This window comes from Procambarus clarkii, chromosome 6 (genome assembly GCF_040958095.1).
Source record: "Procambarus clarkii isolate CNS0578487 chromosome 6, FALCON_Pclarkii_2.0, whole genome shotgun sequence".
NCBI classification, from domain to species: Eukaryota; Metazoa; Arthropoda; class Malacostraca; order Decapoda; family Cambaridae; genus Procambarus; species Procambarus clarkii.
In genome coordinates, this window is record NC_091155.1 from 31,518,697 (window position 1) to 31,540,204 (window position 21,508).

At 45.6% G+C, this 21,508-nt stretch overlaps 1 protein-coding gene across 1 annotated transcript; it reads right to left on the bottom strand.

Moving 5' to 3' along the window:
- Positions 1 to 2,262: 2,262 nt before the first annotated feature.
- Positions 2,263 to 11,162, bottom strand: LOC138355775 (dentin sialophosphoprotein-like). Its single transcript, XM_069311298.1, has 5 exons — positions 11,125 to 11,162; positions 6,271 to 7,355; positions 6,031 to 6,034; positions 3,805 to 5,288; positions 2,263 to 3,050 (listed from the first exon to the last, which is right to left on the bottom strand). Exons 1-5 carry the CDS (start codon positions 11,160 to 11,162, stop codon positions 2,263 to 2,265), a joined length of 3,399 nt encoding a protein of 1,132 aa, XP_069167399.1.
- Positions 11,163 to 21,508: the final 10,346 nt, after the last annotated feature.

A 21,508-nucleotide genomic window follows, 5' to 3' on the forward strand; every position in this document is an offset into this window, starting at 1 on the left:
GTGCCACATCATATCATCATCCTCTACAACACAACAAGAGCTACAACCGTAGAGAGGTTCCCAGTATAGAGCCATCACTCTGTGTTAGAGCAACAGAACGAGACAACAATGCTGGAATCCTCGGAGTTGATATTCCTCTACAATAATGTACAAATCTCTACAATAATTTAAATTGGCCACATGGAGACCTACATTCTACAACATGTCTGCACTTGCACAACACTTGTCTCGTCATTTCTACAACACAACCACTTGCTCCTTATAACTTTGCAACAACACCCTGTTAAGAGTCTAATATATTTACAATAAATATCAATAACCTCCACAAGAATACAACGCCCCACCACACTACACTACCATCCACCACAACCCAACGCCCCACCACACTACAGTACCATCCACCACAACACGAAAGCCTCCATAAAAGTCACTCGAATACTTCAACAAAAGTCCATCACCACCCACACCTGCAAGATGGGGGTGCCACAGAGCTACAAGAGAGGCAGCTAGAGGCGAGGGCGGCTCTAGTAGCACACCAGGAGCACAATAGAGGGGGCGGGAATATGGCAGACTATGGCCTAATAAACACACATTCACTCCCCTGCCGACCCTATGTCAACCAACTCCAGATAATTCAATCACATTTCCGCCCGGGCTGCCTCTCTGCGCTTCAAAGTCTAATTCATTTAAATTCATCGATGGTCTTTATTGGGGAAAATCCAGACCATATTGGTAGCGGATTAGAGGGAGGGAGAGAGGGATGGAGGGAGAGAGAGGGAGGGACAGAGAGGGAGGGAGAGCGAACTCCCTCCCCACTACTCGTGAAAATAAACCGCACAGAGAATAATGTCCGTTTCAGACCGTTTCGCCGACTTCAGTTTGGGACGTTCATGGCGGAGCGAACCTTCTCAGTCTCCCAAGACACAAGTCACTTGGAAAATGATACCCAACACTTTGTTCCCGAGAGCCACTAACGGTAGCCAGAGCGCCCCGCGGAGCTCCGCACCGTGGAACAACGCCCCCTGAAGGTAGCGAGGCGTGGAGCCAGACTCCGGGAGGTGGAGACAGCCCCGGCTGGCTCAAATCTCGCCCCGCTATTCATGAGCACAGGGTAAAACAAACTAGGGGAAGGGTGATTAAGTTATTGCATTCGCCCGACGTCATATTTATTCCGAAGAAAGTAGTTCTGGGCTCGCTGAGGCACGCGCATGCTGGGGCGAGCTATGAGCAGCGTGAGGAGCAGGTGCAGTGGTGGTAGTTACTGTAATATTAGTGGTGGTAGTTACTGTAATGTTAGTGGTGGTAGTTACTGTAATGTTAGTGGTGGTAGTTACTGTAATATTAGTGGTGGTAGTTACTGTAATGTTAGTGGTGGTAGTTACTGTAATGTTAGTGGTGGTAGTTACTGTAATGTTAGTGGTGGTAGTTACTGTAATGTTAGTGGTGGTAGTTACTGTAATATTAGTGGTGGTAGTTACTGTAATGTTAGTGGTGGTAGTTACTGTAATGTTAGTGGTGGTAGTTACTGTAATGTTAGTGGTGGTAGTTACTGTAATATTAGTGGTGGTAGTTACTGTAATATTAGTGGTGGTAGTTACTGTAATATTAGTGGTGGTAGTTACTGTAATATTAGTGGCGGTAGTTACTGTAATGTTAGTGGTAGTAGTTACTGTAATGTTAGTGGTGGTAGTTACTGTAATGTTAGTGGCGGTAGTTACTGTAATATTAGTGGCGGTAGTAGTAGTGGAAGAAGCAGTCCAGATATATGAAAATTACATATAGGGGAATTACAGGGAGCCGGTGGCTGAGCGGACAGAAAACTGGACGCGTGATCCTGTAGTCCCAGGTTCGATCCCGGGCGCCGGCGAGAAACAATGGGCAGAGTTTTTTCACCCTGATGTCCCTGTTACCTAGCAGTAAATAGGTACCTGGGTGTTAGTCAGCTGTCACGGGCTGCTTCCTGGGGGGTGGAGGCCAGGTCGAAGACCGGGCCGTGGGGACACTAAGCCCCGAAATCATCTCAAGATAACCTCAAGAAGATACCTGAAATTTGTACCATATATGGCAAGTGGGGAAGTTTGTACCATATATGGCAAGTGGGGAAGTTTGTACCAAATATGGCAAGTGGGGAAGTTTGTACCACATATGGCAAGTGGGGGGAGTTTGTACCACATATGGCAAGTGGGGGAAGTTTGTACCACATATGGCAAGTGGGGAAGTTTGTACCACATATGGCAAGTGGGGAAGCTTGTACCACATATGTCAAGTGGGGAAGCTTGTACCACATATGCCAAGTGGGGAAGCTTGTACCACATATGCCAAGTGGGGAAGCTTGTACCATATATGGCAAGTGGGGAAGTTTGTACCATATATGGCAAGTGGGGAAGTTTGTACCATATATGGCAAGTGGGGGAAGTTTGTACCATATATGGCAAGTGGGGAAGTTTGTACCACATATGGCAAGTAGGGGAAGTTTGTACCATATATGGCAAGTGGGGGAAGTTTGTACCACATATGGCAAGTAGGGGAAGTTTGTACCATATATGGCAAGTGGGGGAAGTTTGTACCACATATGGCAAGTAGGGGAAGTTTGTACCATATATGGCAAGTGGGGGAAGTTTGTACCACATATGGCAAGTGGGGAAGTTTGTACCATATATGGCAAGTGGGGAAGTTTGTACCATATATGGCAAGTGGGGAAGTTTGTACCATATATGGCAAGTGGGGAAGTTTGTACCATATATGGCAAGTGGGGAAGTTTGTACCACATATGGCAAGTGGGGAAGTTTGTACCATATATGGCAAGTGGGGAAGTTTGTACCATATATGCCAAGTGGGGAAGTTTGTACCATATATGGCAAGTGGGGAAGTTTGTACCATATATGGCAAGTGGGGAAGAGGTATGTAAATGTAACCTTTCCCGGGAGTGTATACATAGATGATATTAAATATGAGAAAGGGCCGGGCTAATATGTGTCCATCCACATATAACATGCCCAATCCTGGGCGGGTTGTCGCTAACAAGCCAACTGGGGAACACACCACTTCATCTGTTACCAAAGAGTAAACAATAGACAAAAGAAATACAAGAGAAAGTCAACACGCAACAAAAGGAGAGTCGGGCAAGAGGCGGCGATAGGGGATCGCCAAGCCTCCCGGGCCGACGATAATGCGATCTAATCCGTCGTCAGCGCCGAACAAGTGCACATCGGGCGAGTGTGAGTGTGTGTGTGTGTGTGTGTGTGTGTGTGTGTGTGTGTGTGTGTGTGTGTGTGTGTGTGTGTGTGTGTGTGTGTGTGTGTGTGTGTGTGTGTGTGTGTGCACGTCTGCGCGGGGCGGGGAGACTAGAGAATTGAAGTATAAGTTCGGCAAATTTAACTTGATTTGAGGGAGAGGGGAAAAGGGAAAAAGAGGGAGAGCCTAGGGATTGAGGGGACGGGCAGGAGGAGAGGGGAGACGGGGCGTTGTGTGTACTTTCCGGGGACCAGATTGCGTGGTGATGCGCCCACTCATTTGCATGTGGGTTGAGCAGAGAGAAGAGAGGGACGGGAGTGGGAGGGACGCACGTCTATGAAGCCTTCACTTGGAAAACTGCTCCACTCACGGATTAGATTGGCTTTGTGACAGATGGCGAGACGGCGGTGGCTTTGCTGCTGCTACTGCTGCTGCCCTTGTTACTGCTACTGGTGTCCTTGTTACTGCTACTGCTGCCCTTGTTACTGCTACTGCTGTCCTTGTTACTGCTACTGCTGTCCTTGTTACTGCTCCTGCTGCCCTTGTTACTGCTACTGCTGCCCTTGTTACTGCTACTGCTGCCCTTGTTACTGCTACTGCTGCCCTTGTTACTGCTACTGCTGCCCTTGTTACTGCTACTGGTGTCCTTATTACTGCTACTGCTGCCCTTGTTACTGCTACTGCTGCTCTTGTTACTGCTACTGGTGTCCTTGTTACTGCTACTGCTGTCCTTGTTACTGCTACTGCTGTCCTTGTTACTGCTCCTGCTGCCCTTGTTACTGCTACTGCTGCCCTTGTTACTGCTACTGCTGCCCTTGTTACTGCTACTGCTGCCCTTGTTACTGCTACTGGTGTCCTTGTTACTGCTACTGCTGCCCTTGTTACTGCTACTGGTGCCCTTGTTACTGTTACTGCTGTCCTTGTTACTGCTACTGCTGCCCTTGTTACTGCTACTGCTGCCCTTGTTACTGCTACTGGTGCCCTTGTTACTGTTACTGCTGTCCTTGTTACTGCTACTGTTGCCCTTGTTACTGCTACTGGTGTTACTGCTGTCCTTGTTACTGCTCCTGGTGCTGCCGGTGTTACTGCTACTGCTGCTGCCGGTGTTACTGCTACTGCTGCTGCCGGTGTTACTGCTACTGCTGCTGCCGGTGTTACTGCTACTGATGTTACTGCTACTGCCGGTGTTACTGCTACTGGTGTTACTGCTGCCCTTACTACTGCTACTGGTGTTACTGCTCCTGGTGCTACTCCTGCTGCCGGTGTTACTGCTCCTGGTGCTACTGATACTGCTTCTGCCGGTGTTACTGCTACTGGTGTTACTGCTGCTGGTGTTACTGCTACTGCCGCTGTTACTGCTACTGCTGCCGGTGTTACTGCTCCTGGTGCTACTGCTGCTGGTCTTACTGCTACTGCTGCTGGTCTTACTGCTCCTGGTGCTACTGCTGCTGGTCTTACTGCTCCTGGTGCTACTGCTGATGGTGTTACTGCTCCTGGTGCTACTGCTGCTGGTCTTACTGCTCCTGGTGCTACTGCTGCCAGTGTTACTGCTCCTGGTGCTACTGCTGCCAGTGTTACTGCTCTTGGTGCTACTGCTGCCAGTGTTACTGCTCCTGGTGCTACTGCTGCCAGTGTTACTGCTCCTGGTGCTACTGCTGCCAGTGTTACTGCTCCTGGTGCTACTGCTGCCAGTGTTACTGCTCCTGGTGCTACTGCTCTTGGTGCTACTGCTGCTGCCGGTGTTGCTGCTCCTGGTGCTACTGCTGGTGTTACTGCTCCCGGTGCTACTGCTGCTGCCGGTGTTACTGCTCCCGGTGCTACTGCTGCTGCTGGTGTTACTGCTCCTGGTGTTACTGCTGCTGCCGGTGTTACTGCTACTGGTGTTACTGCTGCTGCTGGTGTTACTGCTCCTGGTGTTACTGTTGCTGCCGGTGTTACTGCTACTGGTGTTACTGCTGCTGCTGGTGTTACTGCTCCTGGTGCTACTGCTGCTGCCGGTGTTACTGCTACTGGTGTTACTGCTGCTGCCGGTGTTACTGCTGCTGGTGTTACTTCTGCTGGTGTTACTGCTCGTGGTGTTACTGCTGCTCCTGGTGCTACTGCTGCTGGTGCTACTGCTCCTGGTGTTACTGCTGCCGGTGTTACTGCTCCTGGTGTTACTACTGCTGCTGGTGCTACTGCTCCTTTTGTTACTGCCCCTGGTGCTACTGCTGCTGCTGGTGCTACTGCTCCTGGTGTTACTGCTCCTGGTGCTACTGCTGCTGGTGTTACTGCTCCTGGTGCTACTGCTGCCGGTGTTACTGCTCGTGGTGTTACTGCTGCTAGTGTTACTGCTCCTGGTGCTACTGCTGCTGGTGTTACTGCTCGTGGTGTTACTGCTGCTGGTGTTACTGCTCCTGGTGTTACTGCTCCTGGTGCTACTGCTGCTGGTGTTACTGCTCCTGGTGCTACTGCTGCCGGTGTTACTGCTCGTGGTGTTACTGCTGCTAGTGTTACTGCTCCTGGTGCTACTGCTGCTGGTGTTACTGCTCGTGGTGTTACTGCTGCTGGTGTTACTGCTCCTGGTGTTACTGCTCCTGGTGCTACTGCTCCTGGTGCTACTGCTGCTGGTGTTACTGCTCCTGGTGCTACTGCTGCTGGTGTTACTGCTGCTGGTGTTACTGCTCCTGGTGTTACTGCTCCTGGTGTTAATGCTCCTGGTGCTACTGCTGCTGGTGTTACTGCTCCTGGTGCTACTGCTGCCGGTGTTACTGGTCGTGGTGTTACTGCTGCTAGTGTTACTGCTCCTGGTGTTACTGCTCTTGGTGCTACTGCTGCTGGTGTTACTGCTCGTGGTGTTACTGCTGCTGGTGTTACTGCTCCTGGTGCTACTGCTGCTGGTGTTACTGCTCCTGGTGCTACTGCTGCTGGTGTTACTGCTCGTGGTGTTACTGCTGCTGGTGTTACTGCTCCTGGTGCTACTGCTGCTGGTGTTACTGCTCCTGGTGTTACTGCTCCTGGTGCTACTGCTTCTGGTGTTACTGCTCCTGGTGTTACTGCTCCAGGTGATACTGCTACTGGTGTTACTGCTGCCCTTGTTACTGCTCCTGGTGCTGCCGGTGTTACTGCTACTGCTGCTGCCGGTGTTACTGCTACTGCTGCTGCCGGTGTTACTGCTACTGATGTTACTGCTACTGCCGGTGTTACTGCTACTGGTGTTACTGCTACTGCTGCTGCCGGTGTTACTGCTACTGATGTTACTGCTACTGCCGGTGTTACTGCTACTGGTGTTACTGCTGCCCTTACTACTGCTACTGGTGTTACTGCTCCTGGTGCTACTCCTGCTGCCGGTGTTACTGCTCCTGGTGCTACTGATACTGCTTCTGCCGGTGTTACTGCTACTGGTGTTACTGCTGCTGGTGTTACTGCTACTGCCGGTGTTACTGCTACTGCTGCCGGTGTTACTGCTCCTGGTGCTACTGCTGCTGGTCTTACTGCTACTGCTGCTGGTCTTACTGCTCCTGGTGCTACTGCTGCTGGTCTTACTGCTCCTGGTGCTACTGCTGCTGGTGTTACTGCTCCTGGTGCTACTGCTGCTGGTCTTACTGCTCCTGGTGCTACTGCTGCCAGTGTTACTGCTCCTGGTGCTACTGCTGCCAGTGTTACTGCTCTTGGTGCTACTGCTGCCAGTGTTACTGCTCCTGGTGCTACTGCTGCCAGTGTTACTGCTCCTGGTGCTACTGCTGCCAGTGTTACTGCTCCTGGTGCTACTGCTGCCAGTGTTACTGCTCCTGGTGCTACTGCTCTTGGTGCTACTGCTGCTGCCGGTGTTGCTGCTCCTGGTGCTACTGCTGGTGTTACTGCTCCCGGTGCTACTGCTGCTGCCGGTGTTACTGCTCCCGGTACTACTGCTGCTGCTGGTGTTACTGCTCCTGCTGTTACTGCTGCTGCCGGTGTTACTGCTACTGGTGTTACTGCTGCTGCTGGTGTTACTGCTCCTGGTGTTACTGCTGCTGCCGGTGTTACTGCTACTGGTGTTACTGCTGCTGCTGGTGTTACTGCTCCTGGTGCTACTGCTGCTGCCGGTGTTACTGCTACTGGTGTTACTGCTGCTGCCGGTGTTACTGCTGCTGGTGTTACTTCTGCTGGTGTTACTGCTCGTGGTGTTACTGCTGCTCCTGGTGCTACTGCTGCTGGTGCTACTGCTCCTGGTGTTACTGCTGCCGGTGTTACTGCTCCTGGTGTTACTACTGCTGCTGGTGCTACTGCTCCTGGTGTTACTGCCCCTGGTGCTACTGCTGCTGCTGGTGCTACTGCTCCTGGTGTTACTGCTCCTGGTGCTACTGCTGCTGGTGTTACTGCTCCTGGTGCTACTGCTGCCGGTGTTACTGCTCGTGGTGTTACTGCTCGTGGTGTTACTGCTGCTAGTGTTACTGCTCCTGGTGCTACTGCTGCTGGTGTTACTGCTCGTGGTGTTACTGCTGCTGGTGTTACTGCTCCTGGTGTTACTGCTCCTGGTGCTACTGCTGCTGGTGTTACTGCTGCTGGTGTTACTGCTCCTGGTGTTACTGCTCCTGGTGTTACTGCTCCTGGTGCTACTGCTGCTGGTGTTACTGCTCCTGGTGCTACTGCTGCTGGTGTTACTGCTGCTGGTGTTACTGCTCCTGGTGTTACTGCTCCTGGTGTTAATGCTCCTGGTGCTACTGCTGCTGGTGTTACTGCTCCTGGTGCTACTGCTGCCGGTGTTACTGGTCGTGGTGTTACTGCTGCTAGTGTTACTGCTCCTGGTGTTACTGCTCTTGGTGCTACTGCTGCTGGTGTTACTGCTCGTGGTGTTACTGCTGCTGGTGTTACTGCTCCTGGTGCTACTGCTGCTGGTGTTACTGCTCCTGGTGCTACTGCTGCTGGTGTTACTGCTCGGGGTGTTACTGCTGCTGGTGTTACTGCTCCTGGTGCTACTGCTGCTGGTGTTACTGCTCCTGGTGTTACTGCTCCTGGTGCTACTGCTTCTGGTGTTACTGCTCCTGGTGTTACTGCTCCAGGTGCTACTGCTGCTGGTGTTACTGCTCCTGGTGTTACTGCTCCTGGTGCTACTGCTGCTGGTGTTACTGCTCCTGGTGTTACTGCTCCTGGTGTTACCGCTGCTGGTGTTACTGCTGCTGGTGTTACTGCTCCTGGTGTTACTGCTGCTGGTGTTACTGCTCCTGGTGTTACTGCTGCTGGTGTTACAGCTCCTGATGTTACTGCTCCTGGTGTTACTGCTGCTGGTGTTACTGCTGCTGGTGTTACTGCTCCTGGTGTTACTGCTCCTGGTGTTACTGCTCCTTGTGCTACTGCTGCTGGTGTTACTGCTCCTGGTGTTACTGCTCCTGGTGTTACTGCTGCTGGTGTTACTGCTCCTGGTGTTACTGCTGCTGGTGTTACTGCTGCTGGTGTTACTGCTCCTGGTGTTACTGCTCCTGGTGTTACTGCTGCTGGTGTTACTGCTCCTGATGTTACTGCTCCTGGTGTTACTGCTGCTGGTGTTACTGCTGCTGGTGTTACTGCTCCTGGTGTTACTGCTGCTGGTGTTACTGCTCCTGATGTTACTGCTCCTGGTGTTACTGCTCCTGGTGTTACTGCTGCTGGTGTTACTGCTGCTGGTGTTACTGCTCCTGGTGTTACTGCTCCTGGTGTTACTGCTCCTGGTGCTACTGCTGCTGGTGTTACTGCTCCTGGTGTTACTGCTCCTGGTGTTACTGCTCCTGGTGTTACTGCTCCTGGTGTTACTGCTGCTGGTGTTACTGCTCCTGATGCTACTGCTGCCGGTGTTACAATTAGGTGAGCAGTAAAAGGTTATCTTTTACTCCTCACCTAACTGCATGTACCTGACCTCCCAGTCGTATAAATCCGATACGCGCTGTCGTGTCCTATTACGGGCTCACCATAGCCCGTGCTACATGGATATTTCGTTCTGCGTAGTTAAATCTAAACACAACAACATCCTGTCCCATCACTTGAGAATGAACCATGTAGGTTCGAAATGTTGTCAATTTATAATAAGTGTAATACATTCTACAGTTCCATTTTATTTAAAGTCAACCTCGAACAACTATGACAATTCAAGAAATACTCTTAATTAAACCATGATGCGAGAGCACTAGTTGGAGGGATACAAGCCCTTAACAAGAAAATAATCAACATGGAATATGCACTCATTCAATTAAACGTTTAATATTATATATATATATATATATATATATATATATATATATATATATATATATATATATATATAATATTATATATACACACACACACACACACACACACACACACACACACACACACACACACACACACACACACACACACACACACACACACACACGAGGCTACTGAAGGATCATGGAGGCTACTCCTTGGACCACTCAGGTCCAAGGAGGAGGTGGACCCGTCACGGTGTTCCTGGAGGTAGAGACCAAGTCCCTCCAGTCCTCGTCCTCTCCAAGATGGCGGCTCTAAGACCAGAAGTAATACTAATCTCGTTACACTCAGCTCGACTGATGGCCGTAATATTTGATAAGGTGTGGGCGTGGTAGAGGGCGTGGTAGAGGGCGTGGTAGAGGGCGTGGTAGTGGGCGTGGTAGAGGGCGTGGTAGTGGGCGTGGTAGAGGGTGTGGTAGAGGGTGTGGTAGAGGGCGTGGTAGAGGGCGTGGTAGTGGACGTGGTAGAGGGCGTGGTAGAGGGCGTGGTAGAGGGCGTGGTAGTGGGCGTGGTAGAGGGCGTGGTAGAGGGCGTGGTAAAGGGCGTGGTAGTGGGCGTGGTAGTGGGCGTGGTAGTGGGCGTGGTAGAGGGCGTGGTAGAGGGCGTGGTAGTGGGCGTGGTAGAGGGCGTGGTAGTGGGCGTGGTAGAGGGTGTGGTAGAGGGTGTGGTAGAGGGCGTGGTAGAGGGCGTGGTAGAGGGCGTGGTAGTGGACGTGGTAGAGGGCGTGGTAGAGGGCGTGGTAGAGGGCGTGGTAGTGGGCGTGGTAGAGGGCGTGGTAGAGGGCGTGGTAAAGGGCGTGGTAGTGGGCGTGGTAGTGGGCGTGGTAGTGGGCGTGGTAGAGGGCGTGGTAGTGGGCGTGGTAGAGGGCGTGGTAGAGGGCGTGGGGGTTATTGTACACGGGCGCAGATGCCGCCCATTGTGGTAGTGGAGGTGTAGTCCATCACATGGAGTTCACCTAGTGTAATTTGGTGTACTCCATGTGATACAAACATCACCTATTTGTATATACTTGATCTATTGGTATAAATCCAATACGCCCAGTACAGTCCCATCACTTGAGAATGAACCGTGTAGGTTCGAAATGTTGTGTAAATTTATAGTGTAATACATTATACAGTTAATTATTCTTATTTTTCACCTCGAACAAATATGACATTTGGAGAAATCCTCTTTCAATTAAAACACGATGCAAGAGCACTAGTCAGAGGAATCGAAGCTTTAAAGAAGAAAAAATTTAATTATATATATATATATATATATATATATATATATATATATATATATATATATATATATATATATATATATATATATATCACACATACATGTCGTACCTAGTAGCCAGAATGCACTTCTTGGCCTATTATGCAAGGCCCGATTTGCCTAATAGGCCAAATTGCAAAAAAGTTTTTGCAATTTGGAGAAATCTAGTGAGATTTCAGCTGATGACATCACTATTTGCAAGGGAATGGTGTACGGTTCTTTACTTAAGGGTACTGTGCCTAATTGTCCAGAGAGGTTTATGCGAGCGTTCAATACCCTCAAAAAAGATAACTCTCTACATATCACTAAAGCTGATAAGTCCAATGCTGTTGTCATCATGGACAAAGAAGACTACGTCCAAAAAAATGAACCACTTATTAGAGGACAGAGACACTTACTTACCTGTTAATAGTGACCCTATTGAAAGACTTATTGCTCATTTCAACAAAACTCTTAAAACCGCGCTCAAGAACGATAAGGAGTTGATTCCTAAGTTTTTAAGTCGTTCCCCTTCTCTCCCATATCTATATGGGCTTATTAAAACACACAAACCGAATAATCCTGCAAGACCTATTATTAGTTCTGTTGGATCTGTGGCATATAGACTTTCCAAATGGCTTGTCCAAGTCTTGTCTCCAGTAGTAGGTTCCATTTCCAACTCACACGTAACAAACAACTTGGACTTGGTTAACAAGTTGTCTAGTTTGAAATTAAATTATGATTTTAAACTTGTGAGTTTTGATGTGACTGCTCTGTTCACTAGGGTTCCTGTTTATGATCTGTTGTCAAACTTACGGGATCTACTCCCAAGGTATAATTTAACTTTGCCTACTAACACCATTATTGAACTTATAAAATTGTGCATTAAAGATAATTATTTCAGCTTTAATGATTCATTTTATAAACAAACATTTGGCATGGCGATAGGTAATCCCCTCTCCCCTGTTTTGAGCAATCTGTACATGGAATGTTTCGAAACAAATATCCTTCCCAGGATTTTACCCTCAAATTTGCTTTGGTACAGGTACGTTGACGATATTTTGTGCCTGTGGCCGGTTAATTATGACGAAACTGATTTTCTCAATCAAATTAATTCGCTGGTTCCGTCAATTAAATTCACAATTGAGAACGAAGTGAATGGTGTTCTGCCTTTTTTAGACATCATGATTCACAGAATTGGTAGGAGTTTCAAATTCAATGTGTATAGGAAACCTACCAATGTGTGCTCGTATGTACATTTCTATTCAAATCATCATGTTCAGGTCAAGCGGACAGTTTTTTCTGGTATGTTTCTCAGAGCCCTGAGAGTTTGCAGTCCGGAATTTTTCGATGAAGAAATAGCAAATATATTTGAAATTGGGAAGAAGTTAAAATACCCAAAATCTATCTTGGATCTTGCGTTTGGTCAAGCAAAAACGACTTTCTACAAACAGACTACTAAGTCTAAACCAGAACTGAAAAATTCGTTGGTATTACCATATTCTGAGGGTCTAGTAAATCTTGCCCCAACCCTGAAGAACCTTAATATTAACCCAGTGTTAAAAATGATAATACAGTTAAGTCCATGTTAATTAAGAACTCGCCCTCGTCTGTAGCAGGTTGTGTGTATTCCATCCCTTGTAATGAGTGTGCATGTGTTTACATCGGCCAGACTGGTAAATCTCTTTCCTCGCGTTTAAAACAACATTCATATGCTATTCGTACAGCCCAGCAATCCAGTGCATTGTATTTACATTCCAGTTTATGTAATCATTCTTCACAGGGACAAAATGTATTGTTAAAAGTAAGGATTTTGTTGAACGAAACGTGATCGAGTCTGCTCTGATCAAACATTGTAACAACAGCCTTAATGTGAGCCCCGGTATGTACAAGTTGGATCCCTATTTAAGCCTCAATATAGCACGTCAAAACAATATAGCAATCATTTAACACGTATGGCACTTGGATATATTAATAGGAGCTGCCTCGTATGGGCCAATAGGCCTTCTGCAGTTACCTTCTTTCTTATAATTCCATTCCTCCACTTATTTTTGGTGGTCAGGTGATCTGCCCAGGCTGATATAAAGGTCTGATCAGCAATGTTTTCTTATCTTCATTCTACTTTGCTCTGATGAAGGCGAATTAGCCGAAAACGCATTAAGTATTTTCTATTTTTCACATGTGGTTATTCGGCATACTTGGATCAGTGTTTTTGTGATCATTGTTGCATATATATATATATATATATATATATATATATATATATATATATATATATATATATATATATATATATATATATATGTCGTACCTAGTAGCCAGAACTCACTTCTCAGCCTACTATTCAAGGCCCGATTTGCCTATTAAGCCAAGTTTTCCTGAATTAATATATTTTCTCTAATTTTTTTCTTATGAAATGATAAAGCAACCCTTTTCTCTATGTATGAGGTCAGTTTTTTTTTATTGGAGTTAAAATTAACGTAGATATATGACCGAACCTAACCAACCCTACCTAACCTAACCTAACCTATATTTATAGGTAAGGTTAGGTTAGGTAGCCAAAAAAAGCTAGGTTAGGTTAGGTTAGGTAGGTTAGGTAGACGAAAAAACATTAATTCATGAAAACTTGGCTTATTAGGCAAATCGGGCCTTGAATAGTAGGCTGAGAAGTGCGTTCTGGCTATTAGGTACGACATATATATATATATATACATATATATATATATATATATATATATATATATATATATATATACATATATATATATATATATATATATATATATACATATATATATATATATATATATATATATATACATATATATATATATATATATATATATATATATATATATATATATATATATATATATATATATATATATATATATATATATATATATGTCGTACCTAGTAGCCATAACGCACTTCTCAGCCTACAATGCAAGGCCCGATTTGCCTAATAAGCCAAGTTTTTATGAATTAATTGTTTTTCGACTACCTAACCTACCTAACCTAACCTAACCTAACTTTTTCGGTTACCTAACCTAACCTAACCTATAAAGATAGGTTAGGTTAGGTTAGGTAGGGTTGGTTAGGTTCGGTCATATATGTAAGTTAATTTTAACTCCAATAAATTTTTTTTTACCTCATACATTATGAAATGGGTAGCTTTATTATTTCATAAGAAAAAAATTAGAGAAAATATATTAATTCAGGAAAACTTGGCTTATTAGGCAAATCGGGCCTTGCATAGTAGGCTGAGAAGTGCGTTCTGGCTACTAGGTACGACATATATATATATATATATATATATATATATATATATATATATATATATATATATATATATATATATATATATATATATATATATATATATATATTTATATATAGAGTCAACCAACACTTGTACCCCCTATTAGACTATTTTACAGGTACTTCTTTTCGACGGCTCATAAAACGGAGGAAAGGGTCCTGAAAGATATTGTTGATAGGAACGTTATCCCTACAGATAAAATCAGAAAAGACAATTGATAATTTATTATAAAAAAAAACGGCCAATCTACTCATGAAAATCTCCCAGACACCAAGCAGAACACTTTGCAGGAAACCAACGTCGTTTATGCCTTTAAATGCCCACTTGGGCATTGGGACTGAAAGCCCCAACTCAGTATATAGGCAGGACAACAACGTCTCTTTCCAGGCGTTTAATTAACAATGCACAAACAACAGAGCTCCATCAAAGAACATATAATCTCTTCTCACTACCAGACCATCACCAGAGAAATCTTAAACACAGAAATCATCGATAGGTACAGTGATAGCAGGCGGCTCGACATCAGCAAGGCACTACACATCAAAAAGTCAACACCAGCAATCAACAGCCAATTAATGCACAACTATATTCTACCCACTTCAAGGCACCGTATGGGCCAAATAGGCCCTCTGCAGTTACTTCCATTCTCATGTACCCACTTCACCCAAAACCTTTGTGCCACATCACCCAAAACAAATAAAAAGCAAGATTTAGGTCAAATGTTTCATACACAGTGTATCAAGTGTATCATAAGTGCAGTGTTAAGTGCAAACGTTTTTGCGAATGTAAGAAGTCCTTACGATACGATTCTAGGCGTCAGACCATTAATAAAAATGAATTCTGGAGAATTGATATTTCCATTACCACCGACAGTGAAGAAAACATAAGAAATATTGAGAAAATTCATGTTAGAATGATGAATATGACCGAAAAGGTAAGATTAAAGAACATTATATATATATATATATATATATATATATATATATATATATATATATATATATATATATATATATATATATATATATATATATATGTGTGTGTGTGTGTGTATATCACGAAAATAAACACGTGATTAAAAATGTGACTCCTTCTGAAGATGTATTAATATACGAAAGTACTTAAGGAAATTCCTGTTTCATTTTTCCTCCGTGGTCTGACATTGTCATATATATATATATATATATATATATATATATATATATATATATATATATATATATATATATATATATAGTGTGTGTGTGTGTGTGTGTACACACACACACACATGTATATAAATCATTAATAATTGTGTATCTAGCGTCAAAAGATTGTTATTTGCTTAGCTAAACGAACTAGAGGGTTCAGTTCCTGAACCGATTATGTGCCTCTGTAACCCTTTACACCACTGCCCTCGGGATGGGTATGGGGTGCATAATAAAGAAAAATTGAGACAAGGATGAATTATTTAACACGGGCGGTATACGAACAAGGGGACACAGGTGGAAACTGAGTATGCAAATGAGCCACAGAGACGTTAGAAAGAATTTTTTCTGTGTCAGAGTAGTTAGTAAATGGAATGCATTAGGCAGTGATGTGGTGGAGGCTGACTCAATACACAGTTTCAAGTGTAGATATGATAGAGCTTGAGAAACTCAGGTATCTGTTCACCAGTTGATTGACGGTCGAGAGGCGAGACGAAAGAGACAAAGCTCAACCCCTGCAAGCACACCTAGGTGAGTACTTGCTCAGTCCCCCAGGGACTAAGCAAGTACTTGCTCAGTCCCCCAGGGACTAAGCAAGTACTTACTCAGTCTTGTGGTGGTGCGTCTTCCGGTGCTCCCTCAGCCTCACGTCAGACCCAGATAAGAACACAAACTTGTACCTTATCATCCTTTGTAGACGACACTAAGATATTCACGAGAGCACACAACATATAAGACACAGAGAACCTGAAGGCTGATGTAACTCAGTTCTTCCAATGGGGCAATATAAAACATTTGTAAGTAATCATTGTCGGAAGACCTTACTTTTACAGAGGATAATACTAAAGCAGCTGTCACAACTGTAAGAATAATGACAGGCTGGAAAACAAAAACCTTTCAAACAAGAGCTGCCATATCAGTGATGATGATGATGATGATGATGATGATGATGATGTTTAAGGTGCGCTACCTGGAACAAAAAGTTTCAAGTAGCACGGGCTATGGTAAGCCCGACGTGATGATAATTTTAAAGGCACTAGTGCTCTCTTCAGTGAAATATTGTCCCACTCTAATATCTCCACTCACAACGGGAGAAGTTGCTGACTTAGAGAGCGTCCAGCGATCTTGTACTGCCCGAATCCATTTAATAAATCACCTAAATTAGTGGGAACACTGAACATTTATCAATCTGTATTCTCTAGAGCGCCAGAATGATATATAATAGTTTAAACTTGGAAAATATTAGAAATAATGGTTGCAAATCTGCCAAGAGACCAGGAGACATGGCAGGAAGTGCAAAGTAGCCCCGTTGAAAATCATAGGGGAAATAGGTACTCTGACAACTTTATCAACATTAAAAGTCCAAGACTTTTCAAGACGCCCTCTACACATAAAGGGCATAACTGGCCGACTTCTCACGGTGTTCAAAAGAGAACTTGATGAACACCTATGAAGAATGCCTGATCAACCGAACTGTGACTCATATTACACTACCAGCAGTGGAATTTAACAATCTTGTCAGAGACTGGGCCGCGGGGGCAATGATTCCGGAACCAACACAAGGTAGACATAAGGTAGGTAAGCCACTTTGTCTTCACAAACATATATACAATACTGTATATACACTGATGTTTCTCCTCGCATACATATATACAGTACTGTATAATAAAATAAATTGCTAGAGGTCAGCACACTCTAAGAGGAACACGACCTTCCAAGCACATTAAAATATAAAACCACATTTAATATGAATATATCCCATATATACAGATCCATCAGGCCAATCAGCGCCAATCAGAACCTTCAGGCCCAACAAGGCGGTCGACCAGCCACCATGTCACTTGCGGTTAGCCCAAACGCTCCGGGTCCTGATCCTCTCCAAGATGGCGGGCTAAGACGCTCAAGATCAATAATAGACACATTCCTCTTGACGTAATCGACTGATGGGCGTAATATCTGATAAGGCGTGGGCGTATGATCTGATAGGCGCGTGTGGGTAAATGGAGCGAACAGATTGGGGCTATTGTGTGGTGGACCGTCTTGAGTGGCGGCGGTGGACCGTCTTGAGTGGCGGCGGTGGACCGTCTTGAGTGGCGGTGGTGGACCGTCTTGAGTGGTGGCGGTGGACCGTCTTGAGTGGCGGCGGTGGACCGTCTTGAGTGGCGGCGGTGGCGGTGGACCGTCTTGAGTGGCGGCGGTGGCGGTGGACCGTCTTGAGTGGTGGCGGTGGACCGTCTTGAGTGGTGGCGGTGGACCGTCTTGAGTGGCGGCGGTGGCGGTGGACCGTCTTGAGTGGTGGCGGTGGACCGTCTTGAGTGGTGGCGGTGGACCGTCTTGAGTGGCGGCGGTGGCGGTGGACCGTCTTGAGTGGTGGCGGTGGACCGTCTTGAGTGGTGGCGGTGGACCGTCTTGAGTGGCGGCGGTGGCGGTGGACCGTCTTGAGTGGTGGCGGTGGACCGTCTTGAGTGGTGGCGGTGGACCGTCTTGAGTGGCGGCGGTGGCGGTGGACCGTCTTGAGTGGTGGCGGTGGACCGTCTTGAGTGGTGGTGGTGGTGGACCGTCTTGAGTGGTGATGGTGGTGGACCGTCTTGAGTGGCGGCGGTGGACCGTCTTGAGTGGTGGTGGTGGTGGACCGTCTTGAGTGGTGGTGGCGGTGGACCGTCTTGATTGGTGGTGGTGGTGGACCGTCTTGAGTGGCGGCGGTGGACCGTCTTGAGTGGCGGCGGTGGACCGTCTTGAGTGGCGGCGGTGGACCGTCTTGAGTGGTGGTGATGGACCGTCTTGAGTGGTGGTGATGGACCGTCTTGAGTGGCGGCGGTGGTGGACCGTCTTGAGTGGTGGTGATGGACCGTCTTGAGTGGTGGTGGCGGTGGACCGTCTTGAGTGGTGGTGATGGACCGTCTTGAGTGGCGGCGGTGGTGGACCGTCTTGAGTGGCGGTGATGGACCGTCTTGAGTGGCGGCGGTGGACCGTCTTGAGTGGCGGCGGTGGTGGTGGACCGTCTTGAGTGGTGGGACCGTCCAGCCTCCACCTCACCCCCACATACCATCCCCAACACACTACAAGTCAGAGTGACAATCCCCCCCCCCCCAGCCTCGCACTAGTGTGGTTCCCCAGCCGCTGTAACCTAACCTAACTAGGCCTAGTAATCAATCAATCACACGGGACCAATGAGTACTTCAACAACCTCCAAAACCATAGTTAAAGAATGAAACAATTAGCAACTTGCAGTCTCGAGTGTCTGATGTTACAAGTACTTTACTGTTAAGAGAGGAAAGTGCGAAGTGCAAGTGACTATGTGTAAGTGTAAGCGCAAGTAAAGCCTCCGTGACTATACAGTACATGGCATGGCTACAGGAGGCAGGATGGAGCTAGGATACGAGGACGGAGTGAAGGAACTATACCCAACGCTTTGAATCATCGGGGGATCGAACGCCTATCTACAAAAAGCGAGGCAGTCGCTATACCGACCAGTCCAAGTTAATGGGAGACATTAGTACGTATCAAACACGTCTTCGGTTAATGTTCCTCAGGAAGTAAACGCGAATGATTGGCCAAAATCCTACGAACGAAGCTGTCATTTTGTCAGGTAAACAACCTTACTGTACCCATGCATAAGGATTATTTTTCCACTTCGTTTTATTTTGTTGTTGGACATTGTCACTGTTGACCTTGTTGTTGTTGTTGGACATTGTCACTGTTGACCTTGTTGTTGTTGTTGGACATTGTCACTGTTGACCTTGTTGTTGTTGTTGGACATTGTCACTGTTGACCTTGTTGTTGTTGTTGGACATTGTCACTGTTGACCTTGTTGTTGTTGTTGGACATTGTCACTGTTGACCTTGTTGTTGTTGTTGGACATTGTCACTGTTGACCTTGTTGTTGTTGGACATTGTCACTGTTGACCTTGCTGTTGTTGTTGGACATTGTCACTGTTGACCTTGTTGTTGTTGTTGGACATTGTCACTGTTGACCTTGTTGTTGTTGTTGGACATTGTCACTGTTGACCTTGTTGTTGTTGTTGGACATTGTCACTGTTGACCTTGTTGTTGTTGTTGGTCATTGTCACTGTTGACCTTGTTGTTGTTGTTGTTGGTCATTGTCACTGTTGACCTTGTTGTTGTTGTTGTTGGTCATTGTCACTGTTGACCTTGTTGTTGTTGTTGTTGGTCATTGTCACTGTTGACCTTGTTGTTGTTGTTGGACATTGTCACTGTTGACCTTGTTGTTGTTGTTGGACATTGTCACTGTTGACCTTGTTGTTGTTGTTGGTCATTGTCACTGTTGACCTTGTTGTTGTTGTTGGACATTGTCACTGTTGACCTTGTTGTTGTTGTTGGACATTGTCACTGTTGACCTTGTTGTTGTTGTTGGACATTGTCACTGTTGACCTTGTTGTTGTTGTTGGACATTGTCACTGTTGACCTTGTTGTTGTTGTTGGACATTGTCACTGTTGACCTTGTTGTTGTTGTTGGACATTGTCACTGTTGACCTTGTTGTTGTTGTTGGACATTGTCACTGTTGACCTTGTTGTTGTTGTTGGACATTGTCACTGTTGACCTTGTTGTTGTTGTTGGACATTGTCACTGTTGACCTTGTTGTTGTTGTTGGACATTGTCACTGTTGACCTTGTTGTTGTTGTTGGACATTGTCACTGTTGACCTTGTTGTTGTTGTTGGACATTGTCACTGTTGACCTTGTTGTTCTTGGACATTGTCACTGTTGACCTTGTTGTTGTTGTTGGACATTGTCACTGTTGACCTTGTTGTTGTTACTGGACATTATCACTGTTGACCTTCTTGTTGTTGGACATTGTCACTGTTGACCTTGTTGTTGTTGTTGGACATTGTCACTGTTGACCTTGTTGTTGTTACTGGACATTATCACTGTTGACCTTCTTGTTGTTGGACATTGTCACTGTTGACCTTGTTGTTGTTACTGGACATTATCACTGTTGACCTTCTTGTTGTTGGACATTGTCACTGTTGACCTTGTTACTGGACATTGTCACTGTTGACCTTGTTGTTGTTGTTGGACATTGTCACTGTTGACCTTGTTGTTGTTACTGGACATTATCACTGTTGACCTTCTTGTTACTGGACATTGTCACTGTTGACCTTGTTGTTGTTGTTGGACATTGTCACTGTTGACCTTGTTGTTGTTACTGGACATTATCACTGTTGACCTTGTTGTTGTTGTTGGACATTGTCACTGTTGACCTTGTTGTTGTTACTGGACATTGTCACTGTTGACCTTGTTGTTGTTACTAGACATTGTCACTGTTGACCTTGTTGTTGTTACTGGACATTATCACTGTTGACCTTCTTGTTGTTGGACATTGTCACTGTTGACCTTGTTGTTGTTACTGGACATTGTCACTGTTGACCTTGTTGTTGTTACTGGACATTGTCACTGTTGACCTTGTTGTTGTTACTGGACATTGTCACTGTTGACCTTCTGTTCAACTATAACACTATTATTGCCAAAGTGATATAATTTTTCTTTACATTAAATTCATCTTCAGTGTTCCACTTTGTAAGTCGCTTCGGGTCCCTGTCAATACCGTTCGGGTCCCTGTCAATACCGTTCGGGTCCCTGTCAATACCGTTCGGGTCCCTGTCAATACCGTTCGGGTCCCTGTCAAAACTACTGCACAGGTCCTTACTAATACAAAGACAATCCGCCTAAACCAATGCATTTTCGAATTGTTTTTAAGGGAATTTTAATTTGTTAGAAAAATATTGTTTCCTGATTATTAATCCAAATGATTAATACGCTGTGAGGCCAAGAAGTGATCCCTGAGGCACCGCAGTTACCATCTTCTAGCTGAAGCATCTTCTGCAGTATCACTCTTTTCCTTTCCTTGAAGACTTTGATTTATTTATATACAAGAAGGTACATTGGGTTAGAGAGAATGCATAGCATAGTATTTACAATCTTGTAAAGCCACTAGTACGCGCAGCGTTTCGGCATATTTATCAAGACCTGAAGTGTGTATCATATCTTTAGGGACCCACCAGTGTTTTGTAGCGTAGTGTGTCAAAGAATTCTATAGATTCAGGAACATAACATCGATAAGGGTTTTGGGGAGGTGCTATTTTTTTGGAAGTGTAAATCAAGAATTCTAACAGCTTTGTTGGATAGTTAACTCTTGTTCAATTTCCAAGGTTGTAGTTCTGTTGACAGTTTAATGATCAAATACTCGTTTGCGATATTTTTCCATAGCATTGCTGGCGCACTAATAGTACGATAGTTTAAGGTATATTACTGTCTGTCACCTTTCTTAAATATTAACGC

Coding starts and splice junctions, on each gene's coding strand:
- LOC138355775 (XM_069311298.1), bottom strand. CDS start 11,162: ATGAGCAATAAGTCTTTCAATAGGGTCACTATTAACAG. Junction 7,356..11,124: donor AATAGGGTCACTATTAACAG/GTAAGTAAGTGT, acceptor TAACACCAGCAG/AAGTAACACCAGCAGCAGTA. Junction 3,051..3,804: donor TAACAAGGGCAGCAGTAGCA/GTAACAAGGGCA, acceptor CTTTGGTAACAG/ATGAAGTGGTGTGTTCCCCA.